The 22787-nt window shown below is 41.8% G+C and overlaps 1 protein-coding gene across 3 annotated transcripts in view; it reads right to left on the reverse strand.

Annotated features, from left to right (window-relative positions):
• nhsl2 (NHS-like 2) overlaps positions 1 to 22787 on the reverse strand; it is a 122129-nt gene that overhangs the window by 54457 nt on the left and 44885 nt on the right. Inside the window, exon 1 of one of the 3 annotated variants that reach the window (XM_034857035.1) lies at positions 17124 to 17290. The exons of 1 other annotated variant lie outside the window; for it this stretch is intronic. In XM_034857035.1, coding sequence (XP_034712926.1) covers positions 17124 to 17202 — 79 coding nt within the window. In that variant the 5' untranslated portion in view covers positions 17203 to 17290. Of the gene's footprint in view, positions 1 to 8246; positions 8496 to 17123; positions 17291 to 22787 lie in introns of those variants that run through there. One more of the 3 variants, XM_034857036.1, reaches the window with a different exon arrangement.

Genomic DNA, 22787 nt, shown 5'->3' on the forward strand with positions numbered 1-22787 from the left:
TGTGGATACAGCCGTATCAGCCTGCACACACACACACACACACACACACACACACACACACACACACACACACACAGTTGGGGACACACAAACAGAGACATAAGCATGGATGACTAAGCATTTCAGCCACTCCACACAGGTCGGGTTTATTTGTGTGTGTGTGTGATTTTTGTTATTAGGTTCTTATATACAATAGATCATATATATTATGTCGATTTATTTATTATAAAGATCTATATTTAACTCCACCTTTTGCGAGTTGTGAAAACAGAATAGATTTTCTTTTTGGGATCAGGACATGCAGCTCTTTTTACTTACCACCAAATGGACATCAAATGCGAGAAGTGTGGCGACAAAGTATAAGAGCGCAAATTTTGCGTAACAACGTTAATCTATGACGTAACACCATCACGTAACATCCTTCTTTTAGTAGTTTTACGTGACTCATTTTAGCCAACGCCTGAACTTAACTACTGTATTTCCGTTTCACAACCCAGTGGCAGTAAATAGAACGGTCATATGTATCATTTTGGTAATCTTTGGAATCGACCTGTTAGGTGGTTTAGGTATGAGGAGGTGTTCAGGCTTATCCCTTTCTCAACAGCTACTACTCCTTTTGAGCAAGGCATTTAAATCATTAGGGAACTTATTTAAAAGATGCAGCTTTACTCGGCTGCTCCCAAGTGTGAAAAAACACTATATAAATGCAAAGCAAGCTGTTGTGTATTCCAACAAATGCACACTTTCCCTGCATAAATAACAGTTTAATAGTAGACTGTTACAGTAAACAAATCCAGATTGTTTAAGTTTGCTGATTTGCCGGGAACATGGTGTGGAATATCTAATAACCACAATGATCTAATCTGCCATACTACCAATGAATGAGTCATAACCGAGCTTCAATCAGATGTGACATCCACCTTAAGAGAGAGAGAGAGAGAGAGAGAGAGAGAGAGAGAGGATGACAGCCAGACATACAAACTGTTTCCCAAAGCAGGATTCCTAATCTTTGATGTCATTCATTTTCTGCAGCTGCAACGCTGGCTGTGTACGAGCATCTGACTTTGCGTTATTCTTAACTTTTTCTTAATTTGTACTCCTCTCTGAAACGGCGAAATCCCTTCAGATCCCCTTAAAACTCTCCTCCAGTTATAATCTCACGTCATTTAAGTCTAAACGAGGTCAGAAGCAGCCCAACTCACTGATACTTTTTTTGCTTTAGCAGAAAAAAAAAGGAAGATCTATTCGTCACATACAATCATAATAATCATCAGGAACAGTGGGCAGCCATATTGCAGTGACAGGGGAGCAGGTTGGGGTCGGGCTGGGCAATATCGAAATTGTGAAATGAGGCTTAGATTTTGGATATATCGTAATATGGCGTAAGAGGTGTCTTTTCCTGGTTTTACAGGCTGCATTACAGTAAAGTGATGTAATTTTCTGAACTTACCAGAGCTGGTCTAGCAGTTCTATTATGTACCTTTACCCACTAAGTTATTAAATCATATCTGGAGAACATTTATCATATATCTCTTTGTTTAAATAACATTTTGTCAAAGGACCAATAGTCAACCATACAATGTTAAGGCATTATTGAAATTGAGGTATTTGGTCAAGAATAACATGATATTTGACTTTCTCCATGTCGCCCAGCCCTATGTTCCAGCCAGCTTTACAGGCATGTAGACTGTTTGAAGTTGGTGCATGGATCATTCAACAACTATTCAACAACTATTAAGTATCACGTTCAGTATCACATTCACTGTAAAAACTAATGGCCGTTGCAGCAGTGATTGGGATGTGGATGGATGTTGTAAACTTTAAAACATTAAAAGCTAAGTTACATTCCACAGCAGTTTGGCAACTTAGCAGTGCCCATCTTGGTGTTTTACGTGGAGATTTTTGGAAAAAGACCTATGTTTATGTTATTTATTAGTGGTTAACCAATGCACCGGTATGTCAGTTTGCAGCTATCCAGTTCAGATTGTACACTCACAATTTATTGTCATTTTACATGAACATTAACCCTAATAGGGAAGTTAATACTTCAGCTGTGAGATGTCCCATCTCAACATAGCTTTGTTATTACTCCTAACCACTGAGCTTCCCTTTTCATATCACTCAGTCTACTCTGTATCTTCAACACACTCTGCTAAATTATGTCCAGACTGTTAGGATGGACTGTGTGTCACTGTACCAGCTCTGAATTCCAACACTAAAGAACTGCACATGCACACGCACACACACACAAATTATCTATAACAGTGATTGATAACGCACACATACTGCAGACATCACTGGGCAGGGCTGCCGAGGCTTACTCAGCGACTTCTACCAGACGTTGGAAAGTGTGTGTGTGTGTGTGTGTGTGTGTGTGTGTGTGTGTGTGTGTGTGTGTGTGTGTGTGTGTGTGTGTACATGAGACACCAATGGATAGTTTGTATATCTGTGAATGTGCCCTGCCCTAGAGGAAAAGACTGCGGCAAACAGACAGGAAGTGATGTCACGGGTCTTCCAAGGTCAATGGCTATGCCCATTCCTGTTCACACACACACACACACACACACACACACACACAACAGTCTTTCCTCTCCTACCAAGGTCCCTCTCCATAGCATTTTGACCCCCATCAGCGGAGGTCAGTGCACACTCGTCCTGCTGTAGTCCATCAATCTTTTAATATCGCTTTACCTCACACACACACACACACACACACACACACACACACACACACACACACACACACACCAGCACACACACACACACACTGAACCTGAAGCAAATACACATGCCCTGCTGCTGTATACAGATGGTCACAGATGGGCCGAGGTGTCCCGTTTACACACACTCACACACACACACACACAAACACACAGCTGTCAACTTCCATTAAAGCAAAGAACATATGCACAAAGTTTCAAAATACAAGTTTAAGAAGACAGAAAATGATAACGAGTTCCATGGCAGCAGATCATGTAGTGAATCCTGTTTCCCACCGGGACTGTTTCTCACGCAACACGACAAACAGGGAGACACTTTGCACTTTAAAGAGTCTAAGCACAAGTCATAGCGAAGTTCATCTTTGCTTTTAAACATAACATGACTGCAATACATGATGTCGCTTTAAGATTTTATAATGAACAACACTTGATGCTTTTAATATTTGATGCAGCAAACGGCAAACGACCGGCAGCAATGACAAGTCACCCTGCGTTAACAGGAAAAGATTTGCTGTGCAATCCTGACTCTCTCTTTCATTTCCACAAAACACTCCTATTTTGAGCATTTACAAGGGTTTTCCACACTGTGGGCATTTCTGTGTTTAGTTTGAGTTATAAACTTCCCACCAGGTCAGAGACGCAGTGGTTGATTATTGCATTCCCAACTGTGGCAAACAGCTGTATAACACATGTGGATGTGCATTCATTTATACCTATAAACCCCCTATGACATTTGAAGGAGACAAAAAGCAATGCAGGCGACATTCAACAAATCAGCGCCCCTTTTTAGCGTATACGTTGGTGTCACATTGGCTGTTTAGAGAACAAGGATGAACTTTCTGTGGGAAAGTGTTGCTTTTATACAAAGTTATCATAGGTTGTTTAATATATTTGTACTGTTTTCTTTAATGAATCAGAAGAAAACTGATGGTCTTCATGTACATATTATGCACCTTAGCCAACTGAGCAATCAGGATCCAATTATCCAGTCTCCAGAAACCGTTTTTGAGACTTTAAAGCTCTAATCAATACTTTCATGTAAAAGTGAAAGTTTAGATTTTTTGTGTATGGTTATAAGAGGTAGGAGATAGTTATTTAGAGTATTTTTAGCACTAAACCCACCAGACCCCTTTGACAAAACTGTGATTTTACCTCGCAGAACATGTGAGTTGCTGGTCTGGTGGAGCCGCTAAATATAGCGTACACTACACTGATAACGATTTAACAACCCTGATTCAAAAACTCTGAACTACCCCCTTCACTGTTGATCAAATAACTCCTCTCAGTGTTTTATGATTCTATGACTCAAACTTTTGGTTGTCTTCTCGCTCTCTAAGATTTAGTGGAGTAGAATTACAAAGTAGCATGACATGAAATTACTAAAGTTATGTACAAGTACTTCAAATTTGTACTTCAGACAAGGGCGGGATTTCCACAGGGGACGGGGGGGACACTTTTCAAAATCCAGTCTGTATGATGATTTTAGATACAAGTCTCAATGATTGGACCCTACTTTAAACAATAAAGAAAGTAAGACATCTTTTTCTTGTTGTGTCTCCCCCCCACTTCTCAAACCAAAGTAACACCCTTGAGTACAGTTGGATACATTTCTCAATAAAACATACACTAATGTCACGGAGTGATTTTTGTCATGAGATCATTGACATTTGCTATAGTAAGAATTGTGTTGCTATTGGAGCTCCAGATCCAGAACTCAACTTCCTGTCTGGCCAACTTCGACAGTTGGCCTCATCTGTCAGAACGGACTACAACCTCCATAGGCACCTTATCGCCAGCTTCCAGACTCTCAGATTTGTTTTGGCACCGCTTCCTGTAGTTCCAGCCTGCTTTGATGGAGTTTACCTTGTCTGACAGCAAACTACCAAATTCCCACCGGCACTCGGCGACCGATACCAGCTCCCACTGTGACTCACAACCACAACACTGCTCATAAAGAATGTTTTCCCTTCATGCCGTCTCTCATTTAAGATTATTCCCACACTGTGTCAGTGTGTGTAACTGAGGGTTGATGTTGCACAGACCACCTCCCATAACACAACAGGCCAAGACACACACACACAAACATACACGCACATATTGGCCCGAGAGGGCTGTACTGTTTCACTCAGATTACTTCCAGGAGCCATTGTCTCTGAGGAGAGTTTGGCAGGAAACAGCACTCCATCTACTTCCTCTTCACCTGACAAACATCTCTAATGAACGCAAATCACCCTGCAGTGATCTGATGAGCTTGAAACAGGACCATCCTGATCACCTTTTCTTTTGGTGTATTCCAAAGAATGTGAACATACCTGAATGTCAAAGATTTGTTTAAGGTGATTTAAAAAACAGTGCAATAGTCTGCCATCATGCCAGTTTTGTTTGTTCATTCACACCAAACCAGGGAAAGGTGAAATAATACCATGTTCCAGCAGCAAAAGGTGTGACGAGTAATACAACAAGGCCGGCATCTAGTGTTTCAGACCAGTATAACCTGACCCACAAATTGCCAACTTTATACATTATAGTATTTATTTGTCAGTAAAAGGAAAGGACAGAGTCGACTGCAGAACCCTGTGTGTGTGTGTGTGTGTGTGTGTGTGTGTGTGTGTGTGTGTGTGTGTGTGTGTGTGTGTTTGTGAATGACAGACTTATGAGCCACTGTTACATTAGCCAAGTGCTCAGCAGATTAGTTTATGTTTGTCTTAAATAACACTGCCAATGCCTAATGAATGGCCGTCTAAAAACAATGTGTGTGTGTGTGTATGTGTGTGTGTGTCCCCGTCTGTGTGTGTGTGTGTGCGCGTCTGTGTCTGTGTCTGTGTATGTGTGTGTGTGTGTGTGTGTCTGTGTGTGTGCGCGTCTGTGTCTGTGTGTGTGTGTGTGTGTGTGTGTGTGTGTGTGTGTGTGTGTTTGAGAGAAAGAGATAGGGTGGAAGGGAAGATAAACTAATGCACGCAATGTTTTGGTGAGCTATTATTAACTTTGGCTACTTGGAGTGCTGCTTTGTCACTTTTTGTGCCCTGCCTTCGGGTCGACTTACAGCAAACAGCATGTGGTCCCGCCATGCCGGCTGTCCCTTTTTACACAGACGTTGGTTCGGCTCTGTTACGGCTCTGGGACTGACTCCGCTGCCAGCTTGAAGGTGCAACAAATCTGTTCCCTCCATTATGTCTTGTAACTTTACAAGTGTCTAAAGGCACATTTGTGTGATAGGTCTCCATTTGTCCACCAGAGAATACAGACATGTCTTTTTTCTTTCACCGTAAAATGTCCCGCTTAGTTCAAGTTTTGGTCCTATTTGTATTGTTTATATTAAAGTATGGTATTAGTATCCAGGGGTAAACTTTCTGACCAAACAAGGTATCACAGCAATACAGGTTCAAAGGACATCAAATCAAATATATAAAAATATGTGGTGTTGACTGATAAATCACATCTTTATTGTCATCACACACACACACACACACACACACACACACACACACACAAATACACACACACACACACTAGCTGATAGAGAGCCAAAATACTCAAGGGAAAGTCACATGCAGGTCAAAGCCATCATCATTTACACGCTCATTTAATTTGGATTCACCAACACAGACACACACACACACACACACACACACACACACACACACACACACACACACAAACTCCAGCATGTAAACATTACGGGCAACATGGGTCACGTGGGTCTAAAGTGAGAAAGACAGGCCGTATCTGCAGTGGTGGAAGAAGTAGTCAGATACTTATCTTGAGTAAAAGTAGAAATACCACGCAGTCTAAAAATACTCCATTACAAGTATATTGCTCCTACAGTCCACCACATTGTGTCTGCCCTTTCTTCTTCTGCAGCCTTAAACTAACAATCTGTCCTTATCACTGTCGTCCTCCTGTCTCCCTCTTCGCTTCACTGTCATTATTTACTTCAGTTTGCCAAAAGTAGATAGCAAGTAAATAAGGAACGAAACAGCAGCAAATTATAACATTTCAAAAGGTAGAAACAGAGAATGTTCAGCTGTTTTGCTTGATAAATGTCTTAATATGACTTCTTTTTCTTCACTTCCTTCCTTACACTCCCACCCTCCTTTGCCTGTCGTTCTCACTCTTTGGGGCTCACACCCATCACTCTATCCATCACACGTTGCAGCCGGGGCTGATCCGGCAATCAAGGCGCCACATTTAGCACCTCATCTGCATAAAAATTCAATGAAAACCTTTCATTTTCATATTAAACTGGGCAGCGTTGGGGAGAGGGAGCGAGAGAGAGAGAGAGAGAGAGAAAGAGGAATGCACACATGTGTAATCGAGGAACTGAGCATGATGTATGAGTATGAGAAATACTGTGTGTCTGTGCGTGTGTGTGTGTGTGTGTACCACTAGCATGTGAATCTGTGCGTCTCGTGGTTCAATTTACCAATACTGTGTGTGTGTGTGTGTGTGTGTGTGTGTGTGTGTGTGTGTGTGTATGTGTGTGTGTGTGTGTGATTTAATAATTGCACTTTTGGAAACTAAGCACAAAACCATGCTGTGACCTATCCAGAGTCAAAATGCACTTTCAGCAACGTAGTCAAACCAAGTGTATGAGCATGTGTGCGTGAGTGTGTGTGTGTGTGTGTGTGTGTGTGTGTGTGTGTGTATACCTTAACAGGCATGTGTAAAGACATTTCAAGGGTGAAAAAGACAAACAAAGTGCAAAGTGTGGTCTCCTCAGCATACAAAGGGCCTTTCAGAGGTGATGGCACCCACATGAACACACACTTTTGTCTGTCTCATGTAAGACTGCAATCAAAACTTTAAATAAACTAAAAAAACTAACAGTGTGTTTGTTGCAGAACTTCATTTTAAATTCTAATTTAGATAATATGTTATTTTCTTGTAAAGAAGAGATATAGTATTTCCATTTGATCAAATGCTGCAGCCATAAATTCTAATAATAACACAATAATGAATAACAATTGTTCCAACCATGAAGCTACAAAAGGGGAAAAAAAGGAGACATAATGTATATTAAGTATGTATTTGCACTTTTAGCAAGAAGTTAAGAAGATACTTACGTTTGTTGTAAACTGTACAATATGTTTTAAGGCTTTTTCTGCAACACTAAATGCTTTCCTTTTCTGACAGCCTATGACATTCCTAAGCTTTATGTCAAACACAAGGTGTTTCAATGCTCCTACATCTCAAAAGTGTGTGAAACCTCAACCCACACACACGTTTTTATCATGATGCTCCTGCAATGTGTGACGTTCAAGAACAGAAGGCATCGGCTATAAATGTGCCTCAAAATGCCAGAAAATACAAAAGCCACAGCCACAAAAATGTATTAAGCTGTATGTCAACAGAAACAATGCTCCATGGTATGGCCTCACTCATGTCAAGTGTAACATTCCTGGGCTTTTCCTATCATACAGTAAGAAGACCTCCTTGTTTCAGTACCACTCCGCTCCCTGCTCCAACTTCTCAAAACCCAATATCAAACCCTCATTTGCCCCCAAAATATAAACCAGTGTCCCTTACCTGTCCTGGCCCAGAAAACTTCCATGTCTGTGTTCCTAAACTCGCTTCGGCACAGAAACGCTCTCACTCATGTAAACTCGTGAGGGAAAAGTGGAGAGGGAAAGAGGAGGAGAATAAGAGCAGAGGCGGTAAACCCAGAGACTCATTCAGGCTGTGGCCACGAGCGTTTCGGCAGGCAAAGATATAGAAGGAGAGGGGGGAAAGAAAGAATAGAAGGCAAGAAAGACAGAAGCTTTGCAGGGAAAGTATGTTTTTCTCATGGTGTGAGAGGAGAGAAAGGGAGGAAACTGAGGGTGCCGGGTGTTGTTCCTCCGCCTTCATTTTTTCGTTCTTCCTCTCCCCTCCAAACAGTTCCTCTACTCCTTCCCCTCCAGCCTTCACCTTAAAAGACTCCACAGGGTTTTTAAGATAGCTACCGGGTGGCCAGGGCCCCCAGACCATAAAGGGATCCAAGTACTGCCAGGAGATAGTTTACACGCTTCACGCATGGCCGAGTGTTCCTTGTATTTCCATGGCCAGGACAGTCTTGAAAAAGACATTTTGAACCTCAATAAAACAATAACATTTGTGTCCAATGCCAACTTTCTGTCGATGCAGGAAGTGTTTACTTTATATGGTTTGCCACAGTTTGCGTCATTTAATGTAATTGTTGCTTATGAAAAAACATTACATGTAAATTTTTTCTCAATCAATGGCCTTACCTTATTTTCTGTGATAAGCATGTATTCTTGACTCAATTCAGAAAATTGTTTGGGATATGACCACTTATGTTTTTTTCCCTAGTGGATTTTTAACATTAATTATAACCTGATGACATCAAACGAACCACACTTCCAATTTTAATTGTGTTCTATTAGAGACTGATTGCAGTCCCTAAACACATATGTTATCTCAATTGTTTGAAACTGAGATAAATACAATATTTGTTAATGGATTATGAAGTAACATTTTATTTCAGAATTGTTTTTAAAACCCCAAATAAGTCAAAAGTCAATTTGACCCGAGGGATACGAGTGGGTCCCAAAAGTGAAGACAATAAAAGGGTTCAGATTATTTGTAGGGGCTTTTCCCATTATTATAGTGATAGTGGATGGACATGAAAGGGGGAGGGAGATGGGGGGATGACATGCAGGTAGAGGCCACCCCCAATTGCTAGTTTTAAGTCTTCTGCAACACAGAATGATTTTCAGTTTTAAAATTATGGTCTCATTGATTTTAAAATCGGCGATGAAGCAGGGGGTGTTTTAGGGCGCGGCTATGATGTGATTGCCAGTGAAAGTGTGTAACGTAACATAGAGTGTAAGGGCTCCTCCCTCAATCCTCTCATCTAAAATCATCACACCCGCAACCAGGATGGCTGCGCTCGTAACGACTCATAGCAGATCTCCACAAACAAATGGGTGACATCACACATGCTCTGTCCATTAATATACAGTCTATGCTACAGGCTTGTTCCATGATATAAGTATTCAAACACTGTAAAAAGTGCTTAGTTGTCTCAACTTAAAATAACGAGTGAACTAGTTGCATAAATTATTTTGAGTTTTAAGAACTTTTTCTGGATTGGGCTGTCAATATAAAGATGAGAGTTTAGGGTACAACCGTAATTTGTCCCTCCAACTAATTCCCAAGTTTGTAAAACAACTAATATTAGGTTTTCCTAAGAACTATGCTAAGTCTTTACAACTAATGATTCTTTTTTGTAACTAATTTAAGTACTAATATCAACTGAAATTTAAATAATGTACAACAATATCTTCATTCAAATGTTTTCGGCCCCCTTTCCTTATTTTCCATCATGTCTATTGTCAGCATGCCTCCTTTCCTTCCTCTACTTGTGTGACACACAATGAAAGAATGTACACAACAAAAGCTATACAGCAGACAGTGAGAGTGAGAGTGCCGTGCAGAAAAAAAGGACCAGACAAAGGAAGAATTAAAGCAACAAAAACAGTGACAGGTCTTATTAATATCTAATATCTGGAGGCCACGGTAGCCTAAGTGCTGGAGAAGCCGGCCAAGGATTGTGAGGCCGCTGAGTTTGCAGATCTCCACCACATAGAGAGGAAATGATTAATGCTCCCTCTCTCTTTAAAATAAAACATCTGAAGTTCCTCTCAGCAAGGCACTAAACTCCCGGCAGTGCCGGAGAAGCTGCTCAGTCACGATTAGGACTGCAGCTGAACTCAGTGGTTCCCCCGAAACTGCATTAAAAGCACAGCAGTGCAGTTGTGGAGGAAAAAAGGGTTCTGCACGGGGCCCTGCTCTCATGCATTTTTTAGCTCTTTGAGACACTAGAGAAATGCATAAGGTGTTTTAACTGCAGGCACAAGAGCGAATTATCCATCGTTGCTATGAAACCAGAAGTAATGGATTACATGTTTGGCCAGACATCCCTTGCTCTTCCTGTACACACGGGGAAGAGTCTTTGAGCAAAAATGTGTGTTTGAATGGGTGAAAGAGAGGCAAATTGTAAAGCGCTTGATAATGCAGCAGTATTTGAATGCTGCTGTGATTACAAATATGCTGACTGTGACCTGTGCAAGCTGAAATAAAGGGAGACTACAGGTAATTACATGTTTTAAGGCCTTTTGTGAGCCAAACATTTCTTTGCAGTGATGGGAATTGTCGCCGCTGTTTTGCCAATGTGTATGTATCCCTCTAAGCTTTATAACTGTGACTCAGCAACAATCAACATTTATCAAGTTTCTCTTATTTTTCACAGACACAAACCTCCCCGAACATTTCCACTAACAGACCAGTACTGGGAGGAAGTACTGGTTCAGTGAGAAGAGTTTGACCACACAGAGGAAACAGGATGACTGTAGGCGTCGGTGAAATTGAGACCTTTTATTACATAAACGAGACAGTTTCACCTTTCAATCCACAGAGACAGCCATTTCTGAACCTTGAAATCATCTGTTTAAAGGCTTTCAGTGCAGTTTTACTCGGTCAGTAAACTCTGAGGGGCCTATCTTGCACCCGGCGCAGCGTAGCGTATAGCCCGATGCAAGCGTCTTTGCTATTTTACCGAAGCAGTTGTTTAATTTCCCATTCCGCGCCCACGTCGTTTAATTAGTAAATGCACCTGCGCCCATCTTTGGGCCCATGGCCGTGCTGGTCCTACAGGGAGGTGTGTTCAGGTGCTTTCAAACAAGCAAAAGTGGCAGTTGGTCAAGGCCCCCATAGTGGCGGAAAAAAAAGAATAATACTGAGTGACAAACGTGTAAATACACAGATGGACATACTTTGTGTGCATATAGAATGCTGCCACCTTCTAAACGTGAACAGTGATTGTATTAAAAGTAGGTTACCACTGAGCCGCTTCCAAAATATATGCATTCATGCATCTAAAAATGAGAAGGCTTGGGATGCTGGGAAATAAGGAGATCCTACATTAACAAATGTACCTTTGTGTCTCTGTGACATCACAGTTTTAGCTCGCAAGAACTTGAAAGCCGTAAGAGTAAGTGACACGCCCGACACGCTGCAAACAGATCAGTAGGCGACACACACTCTGTTAGTGATGAATGGACAAACCAATGAATGCGCACACACGCACGCACGCACGCACGCACACACAAACACACACACACGCACACACACAAACAAACACACACACACACACACTTTCTGGCCACTGGCAGAGTGCCAAATGGCATTTAATCGACCTGCTTTGAGACCTATACGGTTGCCATGGCAGCAGCAGCCTCGGCCACACACTCCCAGGCCCTGTTTCCTGTCTTTCTTTCTGCATCTTCCATCTTTCTCTCACACATCTCTTGTCTCGCTGCTGCTCTTCTCACGTCTCGTATCTTTTCCTCAGATCTCTCAATCGCTCTAAACCCTCCTCCTCCACCTCCATCTCCACCTCCTCCTTCTCGCCTCCATCTAATTATCTTAACACACACCCCTTCTCTTTTCCCTCGCTCTCTGTCTCTCTCCTGCTGCAAGGGTGCTGGCTGTACTGAAAATGACATCATCAATCCAAAAATGTATGAATGAACATGTTTGGTGTGTGTGTGTGTGTGTGTGTGTGTGTGTGTGTGTGTGTGTGTGTGTGTGTGTGTGTGTGTGTGTGTGTGTGTGTGTGTGTGTGTGTGTGTGTGTGTTTGTGTGTGTATGTGTGTGGCTATTAGCACTGAGAGTGAATGGAAAAGGAAGAAGTAGAAGAAAGGTATTGACAAAAGATTGTATTTATGAACATATAACTGGAACAATGGAAGAGATGTATCAGGTGATCAGTAGGACAACAGTTGCTTAGCAGCAGAAGAGCATGTGAGTGTACATATAATTATCTGCCAAAATTAACCTGAGAGTCAAAACAGAAAGACAAAGGAAATGAGGGAGTGAAAGAGAAAATGATGAGGTAAAAAGATGGAAAGATGAGAGGAGAGGTTTAAAGGGAAGAGAAATGACATCATGTCATCAGACTACATGACAAGGCGACATATGAAACCTTAAAAAAAAACTGATAAGGCATTTAGTTGCTGTCGCCTCCATGAGGAATTCTAAGTAATGACAACAACACTGTTAGCGCATCCACATGATACAAGTCTTCTGTGACCGCGCACCACTGATTCTTAACATTTTGTTGTTTACTTATTGTAATTGTCATGCAAATATGTATTTGCTGTTTCAATTTTAATTTGTGAAGCAAATGAAAAGGTCTGAAAAGGTTTGAAAGGTGCTACATGGATATGGTTGAGTAGAAAAATCTAAACTTGCAGTCTTACTGCAATAAGAGCAAAGGTAAACCTTTATATCTATAGTAGAGACATTTGGAGTATAACATCCTTATCTTTGTTGGTTTTTGGTTCAATTCCCTAAAAAGAAAAATTCAATCTTAAAAACACCAAAGTATGTCAAAGGAAACAGAGATAAACTTTAGTGGTTAGGAATGTTAAAAACATAGCATCTAAGGCTTCAAGGTATCAAACCCCAAACATAAAAAGTGTGTACAAGTTCTTTCCGATGATGTGAGGTATCCTAGGCTCCATGTTCTGCTATGAAACATGACGTTGGATGAAACAACAAACTGTTGACCCCACACATCTACCACCCCTGTCCAAAATCGTCTAGTCTGATCTCAGCATGAGAGGGGACATAGAGAGAGATGTGTGTTAGTATAACAGAAGGGACCAGGTGGAGAGAATGTATGCGGGGTAAAGAGAAAGGAAAGGAAAGAGAAACAAGTAAGCGTTTCCATTTTCAGTTTGTTTGTAATAAACAGAAGAAGTCATAATAGAAGAAAAGGGAAGTTAATGGGAGCATTAACGGCTTAACAGACCAAGCAAAGAGGAAATGAAAAACTCCCCCGACAGACAATCACAGGCCTGCCCACGCTGTTTGATTGACAGGTGATTTGTGGGTGGATGCACCACAGTGATGAGGACACAGCCACCAAAATGGTGGGCAAAATCTATGCGTTATTATGGACCCCATGCAAATTTTAGTCCCGGCCTATAAAAGCAGCCCGATTGGGGTTGGGGTTAGGCATTGACCTTGAGTAGTCAGGGTTAGGGTTTTGTCAGGGGATAGGGGATAGAGGGGGGAGGCAGGGGATATGTCTCCACCAATATTTAGAAGAGGTAGATTTGTGTCCCATTAAATATACGAAGGACTACCCAAAAAGGCATCCCAACAATTTCAGACACCCCTATAGTGGACCGTACCATCTTAACCCACATCTCTTTTCTTTCTCACATATGATGTTTTGAATGAGCAGAAAGTCCAACCATACAGGAGGATAATTAAAGACATCGCAACATACATTGATGCAGAAAAGGCACATATTCTTGCATAAAAATTAACCAGAATGCTGGAAATTAAGTGTTTGACCCTCAACATTTTCTGGGGGTTAACCCAATGGTGCGTTCCAATTTTAAAACAAAACCTAGCTTGGAAAAAACAATTCCAACTTGATTAAGATTCTGGAAGACTTGCGGTCATGGTTAAAATATATATATATATATATATATATATATATATATATATATATATATTGACATGAGGTGAACAAGGATCTCTGTACTTAGTATAATCCAACCATCCACCCTAACCCCCTCCCTATGTTTTGCTGCGTCATAAAAACATCATAATACTTCTGTCACTGAGACAATAATCATTATTCATAAATGCCACAAAAGGTCCGTGCTAGCAAAAACATCAGCGTGGTCGTTTGAAGTGTTCGACTAAATGACCGACGTTTCTGTTTTTTGCCTTCATTTATGAAAAATGCACTTCCTCCTTCCACCCATTTCATTCCCATACTCATTCCACCATATCACCATGGTACCTGTAATCACAGTAAATGACACGATGTGGACCATAACGCAGCACCTGTTGACAGTAATGTGATCATCACCATGAATGTGCTACAGACGCTGTTTGAAGGCAAGGTCAAATGTATGGGGTAAAGAAGCGTCTTTTGCTGATTGTTGCACCACGGCAGGTGTGAGCGGGCTGCTTGGCTGTCGGTGTGTGTTAAAGCTTACATACATATGTACTGCACTGCTCACACACAAGCACGCGCAAGCACACACACACTGTTCTCCAGGGGATATGCACATAGTGTGTGTGGACAGAAAAAGCGAGTGAGCATATGGGTGTGTTTACTCTCAGTTGGCAGTGTGTGCACTGTGCAGCTCTGCAGCATAACATGAACACTTTGCATGTGTGTATTTAATCCATTCTCTTCCTCCTCATCCTACCCCATCCTCCCTGTCCTTCATCATGCCTGCCCGTCCATTGTTCCTCTCCAGCCTCTCCAAAGTAAATCACTCATCCACCTCTATTTTCCTCTGATTTTCTCTCTTCATTTAATCTTGCTCTCATCCTTTCCTCCTCCTCCTCTCGTTTAGCTTCATGCTCTTCCTCACCTCCCACTGTCCCCTCTCGAACTCCATCATCTCCCCTCCTTCCTCTTCCTCCTCTCCTGCTTTATCGAGGAAGCGAGTAATAGGGGCAGATTTACAAGGGCTGTCATCTCCGCTTCTCTCTCGTTTCCCTTCCTCTGTCTCCATCTCTCTCCCTCTTTCTTTACCTCGCTCGCCCTCAGAGATAATTAAAGAGCCCACTAGTAATCCCATCCAGCCAACAGCCGAGCAATCGCACACTGTAACACACAAACAAACACACGTATGCAGGGGACTGCAGCATGTGGCAGTGATGTGTAAAAAGTGTGAACCATAAAATCTTAGTATATGCACATTCAGCAGCAGCAAGTAAACTACAGTTGATGAGGACACACACAGAAGCCCACAAACACACAGACACACACACACACACACTGTACAGTCTCTCAGCAGTTACATGCCAAGAGGCAAAAGACCAATTGACCTAGTTCATTCAAACCTAGCAACCCAGACGAAGAAGAAGAAAAAATGACTGGACGAGAAGATGGATAGAGGCATGAGAAAGATGAGAATCCTAGGGGAAAATGGATGAAAAGGAGTGTTTGACCATTGGATGGATGGATGGGTTGATGGAAGAGTGAAAATAGGAAGAAACGGGTGAATTTCCGACCCCACATTTTTGATTGAGGGGTTAGGTAATTGAAAAAGCAATGGACAGAATAATGGTTTGGATGGCAAACTAATAATGAATATAGTAGATGAAGGAAAAGAAGAATGGATGAATGGTTTATTAAAGGGTTGAAAAGATGGATGGCTGGACGAAGGTCACCTTAATATGAGACTTTTTAATGGATAGATAGATAGATAGATAGATAGATAGATAGATAGATAGATAGAATGGACATGAGACACCTGAGTAACACATTTTGGATAGATGGATGGATGGAGAAATTGAGAGATAAATGGATGTAAGAATGGACTGGAGGGGAAACAATAAAGACCAATAGTAAGATACAGTAGATGGGTAAGACATGCATGTGTGACTCGCAGTGTGAGTAAGAGGGAGGGTAGAAAGATGAATGAATAGATAGATGGGTGAATGAAAGGTGGCTTGCCAAGTGCATGTGCGTATAGGATGGATGGAGGAAAAGACGCATGCATGGATGGATGGAGGGCAGGAAATATGATATAGTGTGGTCTAGACCTACCCAATCTGTGAAGTCCAAAGATAATGTCTGTTATGATTTGACACTATAAGTACAATTGAATTGAATCAAAAAGAGAGTGTGAGACACCTGAATATGAGACATGTTATTGATAATAGATGGACGCAACAATAGGTGCAAAAGCAATACTAGATAAAAATCAATCTACAGACAGATTATTTATATTAAGAATTGCCAAGTTCGATGTGCATGTGTGTGTACGATGGATGGGGGAAAAGACGCATGGATGACTGGATGGATGACTGTATGTAAAAAGAAGGACAGATTGATGTGAGACACCTGAATATGAGACATTTAGGATCCAGGAATTGGGAGAGAAATGACCAAAGTGTGGCTCTATAGATGGACAGATGAATACATTGAGGCTGACCAAGTTGCATGTGTGTGGATGATGGATGGAGGAAAAGATGTACGGATGTAAAAATAAACAGATAGATAGGTGAAGGAATGTGTGCTTGCCATCATGTGTGTGTAAAATGCATGAAAGCAAAGACGCATAGTTTGAAGAGACGTGAGACAATTTAAAGAAAAGATATTTTGGATTAAAGGTGCAGACAATGAAAGATAAATGAACGTATGAGTGAAACGTGCATATGTATGTCACATAAATGGATGGAGGGGTGAAAGGAGGCGTCCCTCTGGATGTGGAGCACCTGAATATGAAGCATGAGGAATGGAAAGATGCATTGCATGGAAAACTAATGCTACAAAGATACGTACATGGAGGGCTGAAACGACAGATGGACAGATGGAGGAAATGCAATAAAAATCAGATATATAGAATGATAAAGTACCTGTTGCCGATTTGGGTCTGTGTCTTCCTTTGGGCCGTCGTTGGGAATTGCCCATACTATTCTTCCTGTCCCAAAACATCACCGCCTCATTCCACCAGCACACACACACACACACTGACTAACTGACAGCGAGAGAGTGAGGCAGACGATGTGCGTGTGTGTGTGTGTGTCTTGTGTGTTAAAGCATGTGCAAGACAAACCTACTAGAGAGTGTGTGTGTGTGTGTGTGTGTGTGTGTGTGTGTGTGTGTGAGTTTGTGTGTGTGTGTGTGTGTGAGAGAGAGAGAGAGAGGGACTAGCGTCACAGCATCACCAAAGCCGTCTGTATGCCAGAGTGTGTGACTGCCTGTCTTTGTGTGTGTGTGTGAAGCTCGGCATGTGATTGCGGCTGAAGGAAAGAAGGAAAGTGACAGAAGACGAGAAGGGAAAGGTGTGTGTGTGTCTGTGTGTGTGTGTGTGTGAGAGAAAGAGAGCTCGCCTGAGTGCACCGTGCTACGTGAGCTGTTGACAAAGCAGGCTGTGTGTGCATGTGCTTGTGTGAGAGATAGATGAAGAAAGTATGTGTGAGCAACCTCCACACATTTCAATGAAAGGTTTGGCTGTTACCGATAAGCATGTGTGTGTGTGTGTGTGTGTGTGTGTGTGTGTGTGTGTGTGTGCGTGTGTGTGTGTATGTGTGTGTGTGTGTGTGTGAGAGATAGAGAGAGGGAGCGAGAGAGATAGAGATAGAGAGAAGGAGCGAGAGAGAGGGAGAGAAAGAGAGAGCATTCGTTGTGTTGATCTAGCATCCAGCCAGTAGCATGCAGCCGCTGCTGTTCAATTCATAAACAGAAGGCAGAAAACAGCCAATCAGAAGAGAGAGAGGGACATTGAGTTACAACGAGAGAGAGAGAGCAAGAGAGAGAGAGAGTGATAATGGGGTTGGAGTGAAGGAGGTAGAGTGAGAAATAAGAAAAAGGGGAGGGGTTGGACCAGAGCGAGAGCGATAGATTGCCTGTGATAGTATGAGGACACCTCCGTCCACACACTACCATCCAGGTACTTTCAGGAGGCTGAGCTTTACCCCTTTTGGTCCAATTAAGAGACTGAATGAAGGAATGAATTGCACGTGGGCAGTGTGATTGGTTGCAGACTTACAGCCACTGGCACAAACAGTTTGCCTGATGAAGGCACCCAACCTTTGCAAATAACTGTATTTTTGTAAGTTCGGGTTTCATTGTCGGACCTCACTAACAGTCCTGTGGCTACTTGGCAGCAAATCCATGTAGCTTCCAGAATCTGATGGAAAGCTCTCCTTGCAGAGGCTGTTACAGCTGCATATTAAGAAACCAACACAACAGCAGGATAAAGACAGCATAAAGGTGGAACAAGAAAGGTTAAAAAAAGAGAGAAGCTTATACGAAGGGACAAAGAGATGAGTAAATGAAGATGGTAAAACCAAGTGGGTTCAGATGGAGAGAGAGAAATTGAAAGTGAAGTAAGCGGCACAGCGAATGAGATTGAGAGGGTGAAAGCGTGAGACAGAGGGAGAGAAATGGGGAGAATACAGAATGAGGAGAGCCATGAGATTGTGGATGGAGTGCATAAAGACATCAGGGTACCTTCTAGCACATCTGTCTGCCATTTCTCTTTTTATCCTGCAATTCTTACCCTCTTCCTTCCCTTTATCGAGTACACCAAAAGTCACACGCACACGCACACACTTGTGCGAGCACGCGCACGCACACACACACACACACACACACACACACACACACACACACACACACACACACACACACACACACGGTAAGTCAGAAGTAAGAACAGACAGTAAAGAGCACTGGAGGCCATTCTTGTCCTCTCTCATCTCCCCTCCTGTCTGTCTTCTCCTTTCATATCACCTCTAAGTCCATCATACTCTTTGGACTGTATGAGGAAGTATTTTTTTAAGTACAATTTTGAGTCATTGGTGTCCCTTTTAAAAAATGAGACAAAGGTTTTAATTTTCAGAAACAACCAGAGCTACGTCACGTTCAGTGTCATGTGTGTAACCGGAACTTATGTAAGGTCATATTTAAACCCAAACCCACAATCTTTTTCTACACTTAACTAAGTAGCTTTGGTACCTAAACATAACCAAACTGCTAGCCCTTTAAAACGTTAACGATGTATTTAGAACCGCAACTAATATGTTCTCTGGTATAGATATTTTAGATATCCTGAGTTGTTTAAGAGGGTAGAAATAAATAACCTACATTGGTGTATGGTTTGGAGGACTTGGTGACATTTGGAAAGTTCAATTGTATTAAAAATTATATTTAGCAATATCTACTTTGGAGGGGTACCTGAGTTCATCTGACAGGACTGAGTGGAACCACTGCATTACAAGAAACATCTGTTGTTTGCTCATTGTGATTATGGTAGGATATATTTAATATATCAAATCACAGTGATATTCAATATGCTTTAATATAAATATTACCATACATGTTACATGCACAAGACAGAGCTCTCTCTCTCTCTCTCTCTCTCTCTCTCTCTCTCTCTCTCTCTCTGTATTGATCCACTGAGAGTGAAGCTTCTGCGATCATAAATCTGCTCTATCCTTCCTCCTCTTCCAGCTTTGTAACCACTCCTCCCCCTCCTCCTCCCTACTGCATTACATCCTGATAGAAAAAGGTGCTAAATGTACGGAAGAGCTGTGCACTAAAGTATCAACAGTCTGGAAGAAGAAGTCCAACCCACACAACTCTATTTAGTACTGGCATGAAAATTTAGGACATTGTGGTCTGGTTCTGAAGATAAGATATAGCAATATTTATGCCAAGGAAAATTCTTATTGGGAATTATTTTAAGACGTTCCACTTGTCCATTTATTGGGACAACAATCTATATTTCTTCTCAAATATTTCTTTATTAATCACTCAAAAAAGGATATTCAGTACTTGCAAAGTGACAAGTTTCACCCCACACAAAAAAAAACATAACCTATACTGCTACATGCAGAATATGATGCTTTGTTACAGTTATTTAAGCTGTAACAAGATTAATAATGTAATTCAATATTTTAATATGCTTTTCATAGCAAGTCTTGCGTATTCTGGTTTTACCACTGTAAGCAAAGTCATGGGATAAACAGGTTTTCCCTTCCACATAGATAATGAAATGATAACACACCTTAAAACCTTGTCTGATTGCATTTTTGACTTGGCAGCCTCTACATATCACATCGGTTGACCTTTATTTCTCTGGCAACACGCCAATACGCTAACCAAAAATGAGGAAATGAAGATCAGCACAATGATTTCCTTCCAGAGAAATGGACTTAGTGGTTTTCTTTGGAGATTTACTCGTCCGCCTCTGCAGAGAGTAATCACTTCACAGCTCATCTGCTCTCTTCTCCACAGACACATCTTAGTAGATTGTTCTTCTTTTGATTAGGATTCATTACGGCTTCTTTTTCATTGTTACTTATGGGACAGACGTTTCTCTGTCTTTATACTCCCACAATGTACAGCCGAGGCCTGACTGGAAGAGTTCACTCAGTACTTTTAAACCTTCAAGGGCTGCAACTTATTGATTCATCCACCGACTATCTCCTCAATCATTAATTATTTAGTCCATAAGAAGTTAAGAAATTAAAACCCTAATTTTGGAAACGCAAATTTTAACAGGTATAATGTTAACCATCTTGTTTTCAAGCTAACATTCACTAAATAGCAAAGACAAAGTGCATCTGAGACTGATAGGAAGGCCATTATCTTATTTGGTCATACATTTTGACCTGGTGATGAAGCGAGATGAAAGGTTAGGGGAGCGGGGATGTTGTTACAATTAATCATTGGTGGGGTCATGACAACCTTTAATCCATTAAAAGTGGTCATGACGTTTTAATCAAAAGTGCAAAAAGTGGGGGGCTCCTGGATACCACACCTAGAGACTGTGTCCCATGTACACAGGCTCAGTCCTCATTGCAGCGGCCTGTGGCCCTTGCTGCATGTTGTTCCCCCTCTCTCTCCCGTTTCAAAATCTACAGCTGTCCAGTATTATAAATGCCCAAAATAATAATCTTTAAAAGATTATAAATGAACTGCGAAAGCGGACCTCATAGGGGCACTATAGAGGAAAAGTCCACAGATCAACAAAGTCATCCTCAGGCAATAGTTTCTCTGATATCTTACGAAAAGTTATGCACTATTTTTTGTGTGTTTTCATACAAAAGTCAAGCAACACGAGCAATCAGTATGTCTGCTGAAGCCTGTGCAATGCAGAATATTTAGGCAACAACAATGCTGCTTGGTTTAGGAAAAAGCTTTTTGTTAAATAAGTACGACTGAGACATAACAAAAGTAAGATGAACTAGACGTTGACTTTTGGTCCAACACTGGACACGGTCTGCGGGGTGAACGTTGGACTCATCCATCCCCCCTGACAGCCTCTTCCCTGTGACTTGCTCAAGGACACTTTGGCAGGTGGATGAATGCACTCTTTTTCCTTTTGCAATGAGACACAGTCGTTAATGCTCCCTGGCTTATGAGAAACATATTTGCACAGTGAAATCTGCTGGGATTCCCTATTACAAATATCCCTAAACCATCACTAATCCGGGTTCATCCCTGGGCCTCCCACAAAGATCGCTATTATAGCTTTTGCCCATATTCGATCGCCCGCCGCTTATATAACTGGTGTCGAGGCCCGGCGGGGGTTTGGATTGGGGTTGGGGGGGGAGGGAGCGCTGTTAGAGCATGAGCTGTTCCCTTTTTTTCTGATTTGCCAGCAATTTTTGCAGAACATCTCGTTAAGTCGATAGCACCCACCGCACCGACTTCACGCAAGCGGCTCCGTCTTGTCACCCATCACTGGGAATAACAGGGACTTTGCTCTCTTTCTACCGCCTTTCAGGCTCTGTGTTATGCTGACAGCTCATTCTATCACACGCTCTGCTCTTCTGTCTTTGAACCACTTAGTCTTCTCTTTATCTCTTTAGTATACTTGACTCGTTTTCCATCTGTACCAGCCTTTTTATTTCTGTCCCTTTCTTTGTCTGTCCCAGAAAAAGCCAGACAAGGTAAGAAAAGGTGACATTCCCACTCTCTTTCCCTGTCTCTCGCCCTCTTTCTCATGTCACATTCACACGAGGATGACCAGAAGATCTTTCCGTTCTGACACGGGTTCACAAGGACGATCTCTTTCTGTTTTGCTGCCCAAATCTCACCAGAGCAGCCATAATGTTTGCTGTCCTCTTATCTTGTTCTCCTGGCCCGGCCTTGAACTAACAGGCCAAACCTTCTCATAACAAGCCAGCGGTTGCTTTGGGAGAAACAAGGGATTAAAAGAACATAAACAAAAGATCTCCCTCCTTTTCTTTCTCTTCAACAACTGTATTTGTTTGCCTCTGTCTTGGCCTGTTCAATAGGTATTCCATCTTCAAAGAGACGCTACGAGGAAAGAAAATGTTTTGACGTTCCTGTTTGTCCAGTTCAAACAAGTGAAAGGTAGGCGCAGAACAACACTTAGATTTTTGTTTCAGCCACACAGAAGCAGAGTTACGGTGTGAAAACTCGCTCAACCTCCCTTCTTCTTCCAAGGAGCTGCAAATATATCAGTTTTAGGAGTACAGACTGATTCTTCCAAGTAAATGAAACATTGTTTCATGTTTCTGATTCACTTTCTGTACAGCAAA

Source organism: Etheostoma cragini, chromosome 19 (genome assembly GCF_013103735.1).
Source record: "Etheostoma cragini isolate CJK2018 chromosome 19, CSU_Ecrag_1.0, whole genome shotgun sequence".
Taxonomy (NCBI): Eukaryota; Metazoa; Chordata; class Actinopteri; order Perciformes; family Percidae; genus Etheostoma; species Etheostoma cragini.